This window comes from Pyxicephalus adspersus, chromosome 4 (genome assembly GCF_032062135.1).
Source record: "Pyxicephalus adspersus chromosome 4, UCB_Pads_2.0, whole genome shotgun sequence".
Lineage (NCBI taxonomy): Eukaryota > Metazoa > Chordata > Amphibia > Anura > Pyxicephalidae > Pyxicephalus > Pyxicephalus adspersus.
In genome coordinates, this window is record NC_092861.1 from 48,373,350 (window position 1) to 48,388,705 (window position 15,356).

Below are 15,356 nucleotides of genomic sequence, written 5' to 3' on the forward strand. Positions count from 1 at the left end.
TACCCCACAGACTACAAACACTGGGGCTAATAATATTACCCCACAGACTACAAACACTGGGGCTAATACTAATACCCCACAGACAACAAACACTGGGGCTAATAATAATACCCCACAGACTACAAACACAGGGGCTAATAATAATACCCCACAGACTACAAACAGTGGGGCTAATAATTATACCCCACAGACTACAAACACTGGGGCTAATAATATTACCCCACATACTACAAACACTGGGGCTAATATTAATACCCCACAGACTACAAACACTGGGGCTAATAATAATACCCCACAGACTACAAACACTGGGGCTAATAAAAATACCCCACAGACTACAAACACTGGGGCTAATAATAATACTCCACAGACTAAAAACACTGGGGCTAATATTAATACTCCACAGACTAAAAACACTGGGGCTTATAATAATACCCCACATACTACACTAGGCAATTCTTTCGTTCACTGACCACCTACACCATTCTTTCTCCTGCCATTCACTCATTCTGGAGTATTTTCACTCCCCAATGAACACCTACACTAGGGTAATCTTCCTAGTACTGACCACCTACACTGGGGCAGTCTCAACGCCTCTGACTACCTTTCAATAAGTCATTCTCACTTCCACTGACATCATTTTTGGGCATTCTTCTTTTCTGACCAATTATGCTGAAGCATACATCCTTCCATTGGCCATTTTTCCTCTTACCTACCATCTATGCTATAACAATCTTCTGCTTACTAAACATGCTTTATGCTAAATCATTCTTTCATGCATAAACCACATATACTCGGCATTGTTCCTCTCACTGACTATCTGGGGTTCTAATCCTCCCACTGACTCTGGGGCATTCATTGGTTACTTTTGCTGTGCCATTCTTCCTCCCACTGACCACCTACATTGGGGAATTTTTCCTTCTAAGTGGTAAAACTGGTGCCCTTGGTAAAGATTTACTTAATAAACTATCCGACCTCCCTCATTCTCACCGAGAAGTTACAGGCTTACTATTCTACCACATGTCCACTGTATATACAGCCTACAAAAATTTTGTGTGTACAGACAGACAATGGTTTAATTTAGAAATTAGGAAAATGGCATGCTGGAATCCAGGTATGTGTTCACCAGAAATAAAAGAACGCTCTTGTTTTATTAAGGGGGTAGTTATAGTGCCATCCATACATGAGTTTATATCCTTTTGAGTCAGTCTTGAGGTGTGGAGTTTGGTTATAATGGATCAGAGTCCATGGATTTAGAACCTTGTAAAACATGGAAGTTTGAGTTCCAGGTGTAGCAAAGATATTTTCACATGTACAATGGTAATGGTAGCTATAAAGTTTGGACAAGTTGTTATGTATGTGTTTTTTTTTTTCTTGTATTTAAAAGGTCAGCACTGTCAAAACACAGCAAGTAATGCAATTTAGCATGGTATTGACAAAAAATGCAAATAGAACAATAGGCCCATGTTACACAGTGTGGAGTGCAGTGATTTGGGAAGCATTACATGAGTTGGGACATGAGATGGAGTGGTCCTATCGTTTTTTGTTTAAAACTCAAGTCTGATGGGCAGTAAAAAGTCTGACCAGCTGGATCACCATTCTGCATTCCCAGAAGTGTCACTGCAGGGGGTCACATGATGGCAGACAGATTCAGGGGAGCAGAGAAAGATATTTGCCAAGACAAACACTTAAGGCTAAAGCTACCTACGCACGTCCAATGGTTCTCGCCCGATAATCGGCTCAGGGCCGATATAGGGCGAGAATCTGGCGTGTGAACAGCGCCAGTCCTCCATAGTCCGAAGGACCGTCCACAGACGATGGACGACTAACAATCCTAATGCAAGGGAAGGTGGAGAGCGCACAGCAGGGTGCTGCTCTGTTGCTCTCCCCTCTCCATAGAGCAGAATGGTGCTGTATGTACAGTACATGCATCGTGCAGTGCTAGTCGTTGGAAAGGATTGTGAAAGATCCTTTCCAACAACTATTATTGCACGTGTGTATGCTGCTTTACCCTTTAGCTAAAGAAACAAAGATATAAAAAACCCTGGACTCAAAGTTTATATGAAACCAGCGGATAAACCTAACACCTCCAAAGTAGTTAGTTCCACATATCGATTGATATGAAGGTAAGCCCAAGAGTCAATATCAAAGCCAATCCCATTCTATGGCCCCTACAGTGGAAGCTATCCATCAATGAGTGCATCAACAATTGAACTTAATAAAAAAAAAAAACTTGGGAGTGCTGGTAACAGCAGGGGGACCACATAGAATTCCCTTGTGTCACTGTATAAACCAGTAACACAGACAAAAAAAGAGTAGTTTACTCAATCAGGGTAAATAGCCTGCAGGGCAGGGCAATTAAATATACACAGCAAAAGAAACAAAGATAAAAACACCTGGGAATACAGTTTACATGAATTAACACCTCCAATATAGCTGAGATAAGGTAGTTTCACATATAAATTAATATCAGGGTAAGCCCCAGAGACAACAATAATTTGATTTTAAGGTCCTACACTCATGGTGGAAGCTTTAAACTTGTCCACTTTACACTGTAGTATATCAGGCTTATAATGACTTTAGTAATGACATGTACCTGAATTGGGCTCAGTGTATTTTCTACCAATAAAGGTATTTCATCTGCATTGAGAAATGCTGCAAAATACATGATGGTGGGTGTGAATAACCCATGAATGTGGAGGAATGCCGAGAAGGAGAAGGGAGGATGACCAGCAATGCTTATCAGCAAATTTATCTTGCTGGCTGGAAGACATATATTAACTAGTGTTTCCAAGCTCTAATATTAACATGTTTCCTTATATGTGAAAATATTTATAGTGCAATTTTCCTGAAAGACATAATCATTTGCAGCACTCCTTTATTTTTCTACAAGACATCATATCTTTCATCTTGGCAGAAGGCCTAAATAGAAGCATCTTTCAGACATTGGTGAAGGTGTCCTTTTGTTTTGGCATTAGGACATCAGCCTGCTGTGAACACTGTGGGCAATGCAAAAGCCATCTATCATTTTGGCAGAGGCCGGGATAATACTTCTTGTGAGCAGGTATTTGCTATTTTTCATTTTGACTGTAAAGGAGTTTGTCTTGTATGTAATTTTTAAATTCCAGAAAATACATTTTAACTGATGACAGGAGGCTATACACATTGTAGTGACAATGAGGATTTTTTTTTCGTTTGGAGATGTGACATTTCTACTCATAGACATGACACAGTGCTCAAGGGACTTGTGAAAAATGTTTCCTACGATCAATCTTTAATATGAAAGATTGTTCCACCAACAATATGAATAAACATACAAATGATACTTTGTTCATAAAATACACATGCAGTGGTGCCACATATGTTTGAAAATAAAAATCTTAACATAACATCTTAATATAACATATACCAATGTGCTTTAGTATCTGAAATAGAATAATAGTCTGCAAAAACAAAACTGTATGACAAATAGGCCCATTTTTAAAAATAATGTAATAATTTATCTAATACCAGCACTAATACACAATTTGATAAGCAAAAACAGCACAAAGGACTTGTAATAAACTATTTAATAAGCTTCCACTGTTGAAATGGAGAGGGTGGGAACAGATAGGAATTTGGTAGAAATGTTAAGGAATTGAATAGGGATGGGGTGGAGACAGTAAAGAATTAAATAGGGAGGGGGTGAGGATGGAATGGCAAAGGAAATAAAACGAAAAAGGGACAGGGTGGACAGGCATCCATGAACTGGATAGGGTGGGGACAGGGACAAGAGTATATTCCCCAAACACACCTCTAGTTACCAGCAATCACAGACTTGCAATGTTTATTTGCTTGATAAGGCAATTTAAAGCTGAGCGCTTCTGACTGAGACACTGCACAGCCCTGCTTTAGCATCACATATATCTGAGTATGGGAAACTCTGCTGTAATTGGCTCTTATATAAATGTACCAAGGCTATTGGACTAAGTTTTTAGTACATAGGGTACTGAAAACAATTTACATGAATAAAGTGCTATACAGTTCCAAGTGTTAATGTCAGGATCTCTGCTTGGTTCTAATATGGCATTGCTCTATTGTTGGCACATTTAAAATCTCACATGACCTATCATAAATGTGCCAGTTTTGCAGAGTAGCAAAGCATTGTCAACTTCACAAAAAGTGATATAACAATGGACACAACATACAAAGAAGCCATGTGAATCAACAGGTTTTTCTACTGTCAGAAGGCAAGAAGAGTCCTTACATGGGTCTGCATGGCACACCACAGGTGGCCACTATTTCTTTATTAAGTGTTCTGGGTTTAGGACCTCAATACAATACAGCTGACATCTACAATTTTTCTTACAGTTACCTATTGATGGATCTGCAGCTTTAAAGACAATATTCTGTCCTTAGCAACATTCGTTGTGCACAAATATGATGTTTAAGGTTACAGTGATCTCAAAAAAGCATGCCTAAACCAGTGAACACTGTCTTTTTTCAGTGACTTTGAAAAAATTAGTATTAGAGAAATTAGAAGAATTTATCTAACAGATAAAGAGACACATTATTGACATAGGAAAATGACAACTGCAAGAAAAAGTTATCCCAGGGATTTAAAAGCAAATGTTTATGTGCAGTGTACTTTAAAGGTAAAGTTTTAACAAATGGTGTTAAAATGGACATTGGATGCACCCTAGCATAGACCAAACTGCACGTGACTCTTTTTGGGGATATAACACACAAAGCTACGATTGTCCGTAATATCAAAGTCATTCTTTTATTGCAGTCTGCAAGCACAGTTTTTAATTACCTAATTTATGTTCAATTAAAAAATGGATCTTTTCCCCTTCTCTAGACTGAATTCATGTCAAGTAAGCCCTGGGACCTGTCTGTGCCTATGGATTGAAATCTATGGGTACTAATTTAAAGCCATCAAATTTGAAAGAGATACCATCCAGTTCCTTAGTCTCATCATCTCTAGAAGGTAACTGCAGCTTTGAATTGGCTGGCCTGTACTGACAACAATTGAGACCAGAGTTTTTGTTGGGTTTGCCAGCTTCTGTGGCAAGTTCATAAATAACTAATTTTACTATTTTTGATGTAACCTGTCCCCTGAGGACCAATCAGATTGGAACGATTGTTAACCTTGGCACTCATTCTCAAGCTCCCTAGTTTGTCTTTCTTATTCATCCTGTGGAAGACACCTCTGACAATGTGGCAGACACAGCTTTTTATCCTGACCATGAAGCCCCAAGGCACTCCTGTACCATGTCTCCTATTCACCTGAAAGTGAAATCTCACTGAAAGGAAGTATGACAGCAGGGATCGGGAGTTGATAGCCATCAAGTTTACTCTACAGAAATAGTAGTAGCCTCTGGAAGGTGCCACCCATTGCATTCTTATCTTTACCAGTCATAAAAACCTGTAGGCTTGTTGGGCCCTCCTTTTCCAGAACTGAATTTAATGCCTGTACCACTGGTTACCCTACCTGACCAGTTACATGTTGGGGGTGTCCAAGTGCCTGTCCTGCTGGGTGCCATGATCACTGACCTGTGCATGACACTGTCTTTAGCACAGACTTTCTATATAGATAGAAAATTAGAGTAAATGCACCAAATTGGGATACACATCATATGAGTCTTATCTCTGTTCCCATTGACTCTTACTGTACAAAAAACATACAAAAAAAAAAGGTTGATGACATTTTTTACTTACATACACTTTTCAAACATTCCACGATGAGAATTGATCACACCCATAATGTAGGCAAACTGCCCATACTGAAAAATATCACAATGTTCTCTGCTGGCATATTAGAACCATCACCCTCTGCTGCCATATTGTTGATGACCCACTGATAGCAGCGGTGGGTTGTAAGTAACAACAATGTCTGGCAGCAGATCAAAGAAGGGGAGTGATACATACCAATGGTATGGTTCAGGTCAGGAGGTGGGGGTGGGGAGGTTGAAGGTGAGCCATTTCTGTAGAGTATCAATGGAAAATACTTAGGACTACTGACTTAGGACACAGGTCAGAGAATTCCGGCCCAATATGAAGGGTTGTGCGCATCTCGGGTGAGAATGTGTACAGCAGTCGCCTGACGTTGTTCATTCATCCATCAGGACAGATCTATAAACAACCAATTGGGAATGACCCTAATAATAAGTCAAGGGAGGAGAACACCAGGGTGCTGCTTTCCCGTTCTCCCCCTCCATAGAACAGAGTTGTGTGTACAGCACTGGTTCTTTCATCTGTCACTCTTTGTTGCTGGAAACAATCATGAAAGATGAATAAAAGATGAGACAATAATGGCATGTGTGTACAGAGCCTTAGCCTTCAGATCCTGACACATATTTATAAAATAAAAAAACGACCCTCAATCCCTGCACCCATCCCTTGCCATCCTGGATTCTTTCTGTCCCAACAAAGAAGAACCTCCGGGTGTCGCCATCTTTTCTCCTCTTCCTGCTTACGTCACCATATCTTGCACTCCGCATGGGCGCGGAAGACGTATCCTCCTGAAAATGTAAAAATGAAAATAAGGAGTGCCGATCCCACAATGCATGCGTTTCACTTGAAGTAAGGAAAAAAAGTTAAAAACATTCTTCAGCATAGTAACTGCATTAGTTTTCTTTTCACTCATTTTTACTTTCTTGTGATTCTAGACCCTTAATATAACTTTCAGGGAACCTCTTCTATAATTACTCTATATATTACTATATATATGTAACGTAGAGGGAGGGGTTCTATAGACCTCAGACATTACTGAGAACAAAGCAATGGATAGCACTGGGACATAGGAAGAGTTCATCTATTAGTAATATTGAACACTTTGACTGGTTTGTTTATTATACTAATAGAGAGAAGATAAGAGATCCTCATTATTGGGGTAAACATTGCCTATTGCCCAGCACATTGTTGTGGCATCCTAGGACATCAGGTGAATCGCCTGGTTCTTGGGTAATGCCCTGAGGGTGTGAATGATTCACCCAGTCAGTAGGGTAACAGAGCTGACTTTAGAAGAATAGTAATGATGTCATGTGTATGGAGGTGTTGCTGTGATGAGTGGAATGTGATCAGGGCGCTGTGTATGATGATGCATTACATGCTGATTGCCTCTACCTATCCCGGTAGTGGAGCTGAGTGCAGGGCAGGGCTGGCCCTCCCCCGGATGTGTGTGAGTTGGTGCGATCCTCCAGGCAGTGCTGGGACTCAGGACCGGGATAAGGAAGAAGGCGGGGGGAGGCCGCAGGGTCTGCTCGTATTCTCTGCCGGGCTGTCTGCCGTACACTGACCGGGACATTGCCAGGACATGCCGACACAGAGGGACAGCACCATGTCCCAGCCAGCAGATCAGTCCCACCAGGTCCGGGTCAAGGCGTATTTCAAGGGGTGAGTTGTATGGCTGGTAATGCTGCACCGTGCATGCCGCTGCCCTTTCATGTCTGCTCGGGGCAGGCTGGTACATGTAGTCCGCTCTCTGGGATAAGCTGGGGTAGTACATGGATGTAGGTGGAGGTAATCCTGTTCTTATACAATGGGCTGCATTGGAAATGATAAATCTCTCAGGGCTTTACAGGCATAGCCAGCATGATTGTCCTGACTGGTGACTGCACTTCTTCATGACTTTTCTATACATTTATATGTATATCACTCATATATACCGTACGATTTGTCTGCTAAGTTCATATGGACGGCGGTAAGCCATTCACCGCTCCCTAACCGCAGCTGATCGCAAGATCCATATTTAATGTACTATGCTGCGTAATATGTGGGCGCTATATAAATCCTGTTTATAAAATAATAATAATGGTGGAGGGTTGCCACCAACTTCCTATCAATGCTAATTCGTTTTCAGTAGGATGGCGGTGATGGGTGGCTGGCTGTCATCCCACCCGCTGACTGTCCAGGAACCACTCGGTCAACTTAGCCATAGTTGTGTGAGCACCTTGTTATTCCTTGTACAAGGAGCAACTTATTACCTGGGATCCATACATTATCAATAGTAGGTGTGTATGTTCAGGTCACATGTGACTTTTTACTCTGCTGATTGGTTATATCAGTGTTCCTCCACAGGTTGGTAGGAGTTCCTCCAGCAATGAGCGCTTTGTGCCTCTCAGGTCAGTTTACCCTCCCTGATGGTATTCCTGAGTGTGGCTCGGGGTCATTTTTAGTACCAAAAGCAGTAACCCAAAGCCACACTTGGGATGAAATTATAAATGGAATTGTTGTAAATTGTTGAAAGTTTGAAAGCTTACCTAGTCCCCATGTGTCCGCTGCATCCTCCAGCGATGCCCGCCCGGCATCTGCATCCCCGGCATGTGAACATTGGAGACGCGAGGCCAGGGGACACAGATGCCGGGCGTGTATTGGATGTGTGAGCGTGCGGCTGGGGGACGAGACCAGGCAGGAAATTTAAAATAAGTATTTTTAAAAGTCAAATGTACCGCTATGACATAAAAAATAACTGCTATAATAGGACCCCCAGGGAGGTTAATTATCAATGACAATAATCTTTTTGGCAATATGTAAGGATGACATTTTTCCCACTGGCACGAAATGTATGAAGATTCTTCCTACTGACTGTCACACTAATATAATATATATTATGTGAGCTGTGGATCTAGTAATTATTGATAGGGTTTACTGATTACCCAAAAGTTATTTCAAGGGTTTCCCCATGGTACAAAGGTGTAGAAACACTGCTTAAAGTGTATGACTTTTATTTCCTCTGAAGAATAAGGAATTGTTAGGACCTTGGTCAGATTTTGGTTTTGTGTTGCTGTCTTGTTGGGGAGGATTCAATCACTTCCTGTCCCAGAGACAGAATAAAAAGTAAGGTGATATATCTCCATAGGAAGGTGATATCATGCCTTAGTTGTTATTAGAACAGTTATCCTTAGAAAGATTTTCCTTTCTGTTCTGTGATATCTCAGAAATACCGGATTTCCTACCACCTTGTGCGTTGGAGATAGTGATCACCAGACACATGAATGAGGATCCATCAGGGACATAGAAAACAATAAAAAGTTTTGGCTTTTACTATGAGGGCCTATTCACATATCTGTTTTCATGCATCAAAACTCAAGCATTTTTGGTCTGCACATCTGTGCTGCAGTTTAGCATGAATCAAAAACTGTATGAGGCCCATTCACAGCTACTTATGTTTTACTTTATTGTGCACCATGCACATGTAACAGTGTAAATCTAACTTTGTGGTGTGAATACCATGAGTGACATCTGTAGAATTTAGATTTTAAATGTTTGCTCATCAGACAAGTACAAGTGAGGTGCAATGTAAGTAGTGGTCTCTATAATATGAATTTTTGGCTGCTGGACACAGTATGATGTTACCTGTTTCTTAGAGATCTCCTACCTGGACAAGAAAATGTTTATAGTATGCTGGCTCAGGTGCAGTGAAGCTGAAAGTAGTCTGCTTCAATATTGTTTTATTATCAATAAAAGCTGAATTCTGTTCTTAGTTTTTAAACCTGTAGCTGGACATAGAGGGAAGAACAATCCCAGAACTTATGGACGTATATAGCACACATGGCCATGTGCTCCTGCCCTATACTATACACCAGGGGTGCCCAACAGGTGGAACGCGATCTACCGGTAGATCGCAAAGGCAACGCGAGTAAATTGCAGAGCCTTGCCTTTCAAAATAAACTCTACCGCGCACAGAAGTTAAGTCCAAGTATTTATTGTTGGTAGATCATTTTGACTTGGTCATTTTAAAAGTAGCTCGCAAGCCAAAAAAGTGTGTGGACACCCCTGCTATACACAAGGCCACTTTGTGTTGTCAGATACTAAGCAGAGCTGGAGGAATAGATCACACATGAGGAGTGTAAAGCTTGCACCCACAGGGGATACAAAGGGTTGCTGTTTGCTAAATGTTATTTGTTTGTCTTGAGCATTTATGGTCACACTTCTGAATTTAGTCGTTATATCAGGTAGGTAAAAATCAAATTTGAAACAAATTTCTTTCTGCTTTCACTTTAAACCTGAATTCCCATTGCCAGGTTGACCTCGGTGAACTGTGCGTTGAATGCTGAAGTAGAGACTGGTGGGTCTTGTTCTTCAGGCTCCTGCTGATGTGCATGTCTGTAGCAGGAAAGCTTTGCATTGTTCCTGTCTTTTACAAATTGTAACATGCAGAGCAGCAGTTTATTAGTCATAGTCTGTATTTTATTGCCCTGCTACATCCTAAAACTGTTCTGTGTTTTTGGGGTGGGTTTAGGTGTTCCTAGACAAAGGCTTCATGCATTTTTTTACCTGAAACAGACAATGAACTGGTCTTCTCAGTCAATCAATAGTTAGTCATTGTTTTCCAAAGCTGTTACGGGCCAAACACATTGATTTTTTTTCAACTTTGGTTTAAGTGCAACTTCACACCTGTTGCTTCTATACAAATGGAAAAAATAGGCACATTTAATATCATTTTTTTTCTGGCACCTCACACAATGTATTGGGGTGCCATTTAAAATATTAGTGTTACAACTATGCATGTTCGCTACAATATTGCATTGAAATGTTGTATACCAGCCTAAGCCTGGCTAAACTGCTCTTAAACAGGTTTAAGTGTTATTTGCATATTGCTGGATCCCCAGATCACATTGATGATCATATGAGCTATCCAATTTAAAGAGTTCATATAGTCAAAAAAAACACATTTTATTTGTTTTATGTCATATTGATTAATTCCTGTATTTGTTAATTTAGTCTGATGACGAGCTTATATTCTTTGCAGAGAACTGAATATTTTTAATGTTTGTGGCTACAATGACTGCTCTATTCAGGATGTCTTCAATTGTAGCCACGCCATTGCGCTGTAGAGAGCTGAGACTTCACATGTAAGCGCCTACATTCATACACAATGCAAGAAATCTTGGGGTATGTAGTTGTCTTACACACAGGAAGCTACAATTGCAGTTCTTCAGTGTTTAGCTTAAAGTAGTGAAAACAACCAAAAACCTCTACACAGAATGTAAGTAGAGGTATCAACAATACTTTTACAAATTGATGACTTGTTAATGATAGTGTGCATGTTGTATCTTTATTCAAACTTAACAGTTGGACTGAAGCCTCTTTATTTATTTTTTGTTATAACATAAAGATTGTGAATTTAGATTTTCCGTACAGTGTATGCCAGTTTTTTAATAGATCAGGGAAGCAACCTGCTGAGGAGATTTCCTTTCACTTACTGTCCTGAAGATGTAACAGAAAATGAGAGAAAATGTACCAAACTTAACTAAACAAATTTTAACCACAGAGAGTTTTCCCCAAACTTGTCCCAACTTCAGCATTTTCTCTAACTTATTGCCATGATAACTCCAAACGTGTTCTTGTCATCAGGACAAATAAAAGAGGGTGAACCTCCCAGCAGGGACACTGGCAGCAAGCAATGAAAATACTATCCAAAGATACACATTCACGTTCCACAAGTTTTCCTTTGGGCGCTTTCACATTGCTGTGGTTGCAGTAGCTTGTTAAGGAGCCTGATATTCCATTTGTTTGTGCTTTTTATGTATATATTAAATGAAGTGAGGTAAATGCATTTAAAATATTCTTGGTGCATTTGATACAAATGCACACAGCTGCATAATACTTGTATTATAATTGTATTATAATACCATTACTTGTATTTTTTTCCTTTTTTCTAAATCATTCAGTGGTGTTGATTGATGCTGGTAAACACAGAAGAGTTCTACATATTCTGTAGTCAGGCATTGCCCTGCACAAGGTACAGCTATCAACTGGATGCTGTGGTCAATTCTTCAACTATCTATCAAACAACGAGAAGCCTGTATGTATCATTCCTGGCAGTAGTTTGGTGTCCAATTCTACCTTTTCTGTTTGTGTTTACCAACCTACCATGCATCTGGAGTCCTAATTCTTGCAAATAAAAAAATGAAATTTGCAGCACCCCAAACTCTGTAAGGATATGTACACAGGTGCAAAGGTTCTCATCTGATAATCGGCTCAGGGCTTATATCGGACGAGGATCTTGCGTGTGTACAGTGCTCGTCCTTCATCTGAACGACTGTCTTAGTGGATCCACTGACGACGAACGATCGTAATACAAGTGAAGGGGAGAGCGCATCAGGGTACTGCTCCTTCCTTTTCCCATCTCCCGTCTCTATAGATCAACAGTGCTATCCTTAGTTCAGCCATGAGGGTTCTATAGTGATCAGACCAATGGTGCTGTTTCTTCAGTGTACAACATATCGGAAGTGCATTAAAGTGTTCCTTATCCTGACTTTCGTGTAGTGTCACCTGGAGATCCATCTTTAGTGTAAAGTCACATGTAAATACATCATTTGACATTTAGGGTTATGTAGGGTCTTCTTCATAAGGCAGACAGTGACCACTTTGTTGTAAAATTGGCATTTCGGGACTACTTGTTAGTTGTGGAAAAGATCAAATGGACGGAGTCAGCTCACTACCAGCAATTTGATGTATTTATTTGAAAGAAATGTCTGTATGTTTGATTGCGATTACTATTAAATGCTGGTTGAAATTTCTGAAGATTATGCCACATAAGGTGCAATATTAGCCATAGGCAAACATAATCCAACCACTATCAGAAGTTTTGGGCAACAGTTACTTGTGCTATGGGGACCTTTACAGGTGTATCTGTACAGGTGTTGTGATGCATTTTGCTGCTGTAGGTCCACACATCCCAGTGCATATGAAGGCATTGCTTTTGGGTGGATTCACAACAGGTATTTGTGTTTACCACACCTGAACTTAAAACATCATTGTCATTGTTCAAGTGCTACAGTGTGATAGACTGACCTGTAAAACACCACACAACACATTCCATGTGTCGTTATTTACCAGGAATGAAGAAGCTGTGTGTATAACTGATTCATTGCTTGTAGAACCACTTTTAGCAGAAATAACTTGGGCTAATCATTTTCTGTATGGCTTTAAAAGATCTCATTACTTTTTGGAGGAATTTTGGCCCATACTTTTGTCCATAGTTTTGTGGGCTCTTATGGTCCTGCCACAGTGTTTCAATTGGGTTAAGGTCTGAACTTTGGGCCATTACAGCAATTTGAATGTTTTGTTTTTCAGGCTTTCTGTTGTAGATGTGCTTTATGATGTCTTCATAACTCTTCCCAGCAGCAATTGCTTCTTCATTTATCATTGCTGATGTCTTTCCTCCTTAGTATTGTGTTTAATGCACACCTGAGTGTTTCAGATCAACGTACTTTCCTTTAAGTCTTGTTATATGGAATCTTAGTATTGATATTAGTACATAATACATTTATATGTATTTAGACATTTGCCTATAGTTATGCCTTAGGGACCTTTCCAATGTTTCCGACCCTGCTGATGCGCAATTACCTCTGGTAACTAACCAAACAAAAGTGTGATTGTGTTTAAAAGATCTTAATGCGTATAGCTTCACTTTATGGATTTTGTGTGTCCGCTGTTCTGCAGTCACACTCATCGGTATAAAACCAGAAATATTCCTCATTTCCTGGTATTTCTGTTTGAGGATTGTATGTATATATGGGGATCCACAATGTAAAATCTTTGTGTGTCCTTGTAAGCTGGTTTATTATGTAGGCTTTCTGACCCTGTTCTCAATTATTCACTCATGATTGAACTTAGTTGTTTGTGATCTCATTACCACTGTGATCTGCCTTCCATTACTTTTTCAAAGACCAAACTTAAGAATTCAAGGTAAATAAAAGCTGCCCATTGTTTCGCATGACTGCTTTTTCTGCTGTGAACCTGAGAAATGACAGGCTGCAGAGGAATAATATTATGTCCTCTATATTTTATTTTACTGTGTGAGAGATAGTAAATGCGAAGTCCATGGAACATGAAAGAAATTCCTTATAAAAAAAAATGTCTTATTATCTGGACCACATTTTTAATATAAATGGGCCATCTCATGGTTTGCTAAAGACTATGAATTCAGGTTTCATGATTCAATTACCTAATGTCTGACCATAAACCCAACATACGGGAGACAAGATGAACATCAGTGGTGGCATTTACCAGTCATCTTGGCAAGTTTATTTTTTCCAAAGCTAAGCGAAAAAAAAAGAAATATTTTTGATAAAGTTAAACTATCTCCAGTTTTTTTTAATCCCCACCCTTTTTTGTAAAAAAAAAATGCCATAGAAAATCCAATAACTACTTGAAAAATCGGGTAAAAAGCTAATTCTACTATTGGCAGCAAATCTGCTCATCCACCAAGGTTTATCGAAACCAGCTACCTTCTACTTGTGCAGTGTACCAAATAGACTGTGAAAATATTCCCAAGTATGTGTTTCACAGGTTGCCGCTCCAAGAATACAATTTTTATATCTGATGGAAATGCTCCAAAGTTAGGAGATTCTGGGTAGTGGTAAAATATACAGTTTTAGGAAAATATGGCAGCTCTCTTTAATATAAATCTTACCAATTGGCTTTTTTATCTAATCACTTTTATATTTACTGCAATAAAACAAGTTATTGTGGACACCCTTACCTATATTCTCTAAGATCAAATGGAAGATGTTGGGTATGTGCTAAAATTTGTCTGTTGACTTTGGCCACTCTCTACTTTTATGCGTGGTTGGGTCATCTGTTTGTTCCACGTAAGTTGGCTACCACCACCAAGACCAACTCCTTCCACTTTTCTGTCCAGTTGCCTGATTCTCTTATGCTTTTTCTACCTTTTCTTTTTTCCAGAGATACCACACTACGTCCTAATATCACTAAGACTAAGCTTTACTACCCAACATTGCATACGACAACACATTTACTAGTTCTCCTCTTACTACCATTACACCTAATAATAAAACATGCATAAATGTGGTTCCCGCACCTTTTCCCTCCGTTATAGTTTATCACCACAGATAGGCCGTTTTAGATTTAGGCTGATCATTGTGACGTCTTTTGCATTCCTGGGATATATATGCCATACCTTGTTAAATTAAATTAAACCTCAATAACCTGAAACAGACAATTCTTTAAAGCCAAAATTAAAGTCAAAGTTTACCCTCGGTTCCAATATATTTTCCATGGCATTATTACTTCTAGAAACAGATGTGGATGACTTTGGTTTGGGATAGAGGCAGGTAGAAAAACTATATGGGAGTTGAGAGACAGGTTTTTATTGTATGTTTTAAAGTCTGAAATCCTGCTTTTACTATGTTGGATTTTTCTAATTTTTAACATTGTTGCAATTACTGATATGAGATAATAACAAACTCCTCAGGCAGTCAGAAGTGCATTTTATTGCCGAGGGAGGAAGCTGGCACGTTATCCTACAAATATCACAGCAGGTCCAGGCACCTGGGCAGCTTGGTAAAACTAATGTAAACCCACCATCAAGACATAGGTTAACAATACACTTATGTTTTTTT

The 15,356-nt window shown here is 39.6% G+C and overlaps 1 protein-coding gene across 1 annotated transcript in view; it reads left to right on the top strand.

Annotated features, from left to right (window-relative positions):
* The first annotated feature begins 7,168 nt into the window (after nucleotides 1–7,168).
* PRKCI (protein kinase C iota) overlaps nucleotides 7,169–15,356 on the top strand; it is a 53,459-nt gene continuing 45,271 nt past the window's right edge. Inside the window, exon 1 of the mRNA XM_072408093.1 lies at nucleotides 7,169–7,377. Within this exon, the coding sequence (XP_072264194.1) occupies nucleotides 7,298–7,377 (80 nt within the window). The 5' untranslated portion in view covers nucleotides 7,169–7,297. The remainder of the gene's footprint in view (nucleotides 7,378–15,356) is intronic.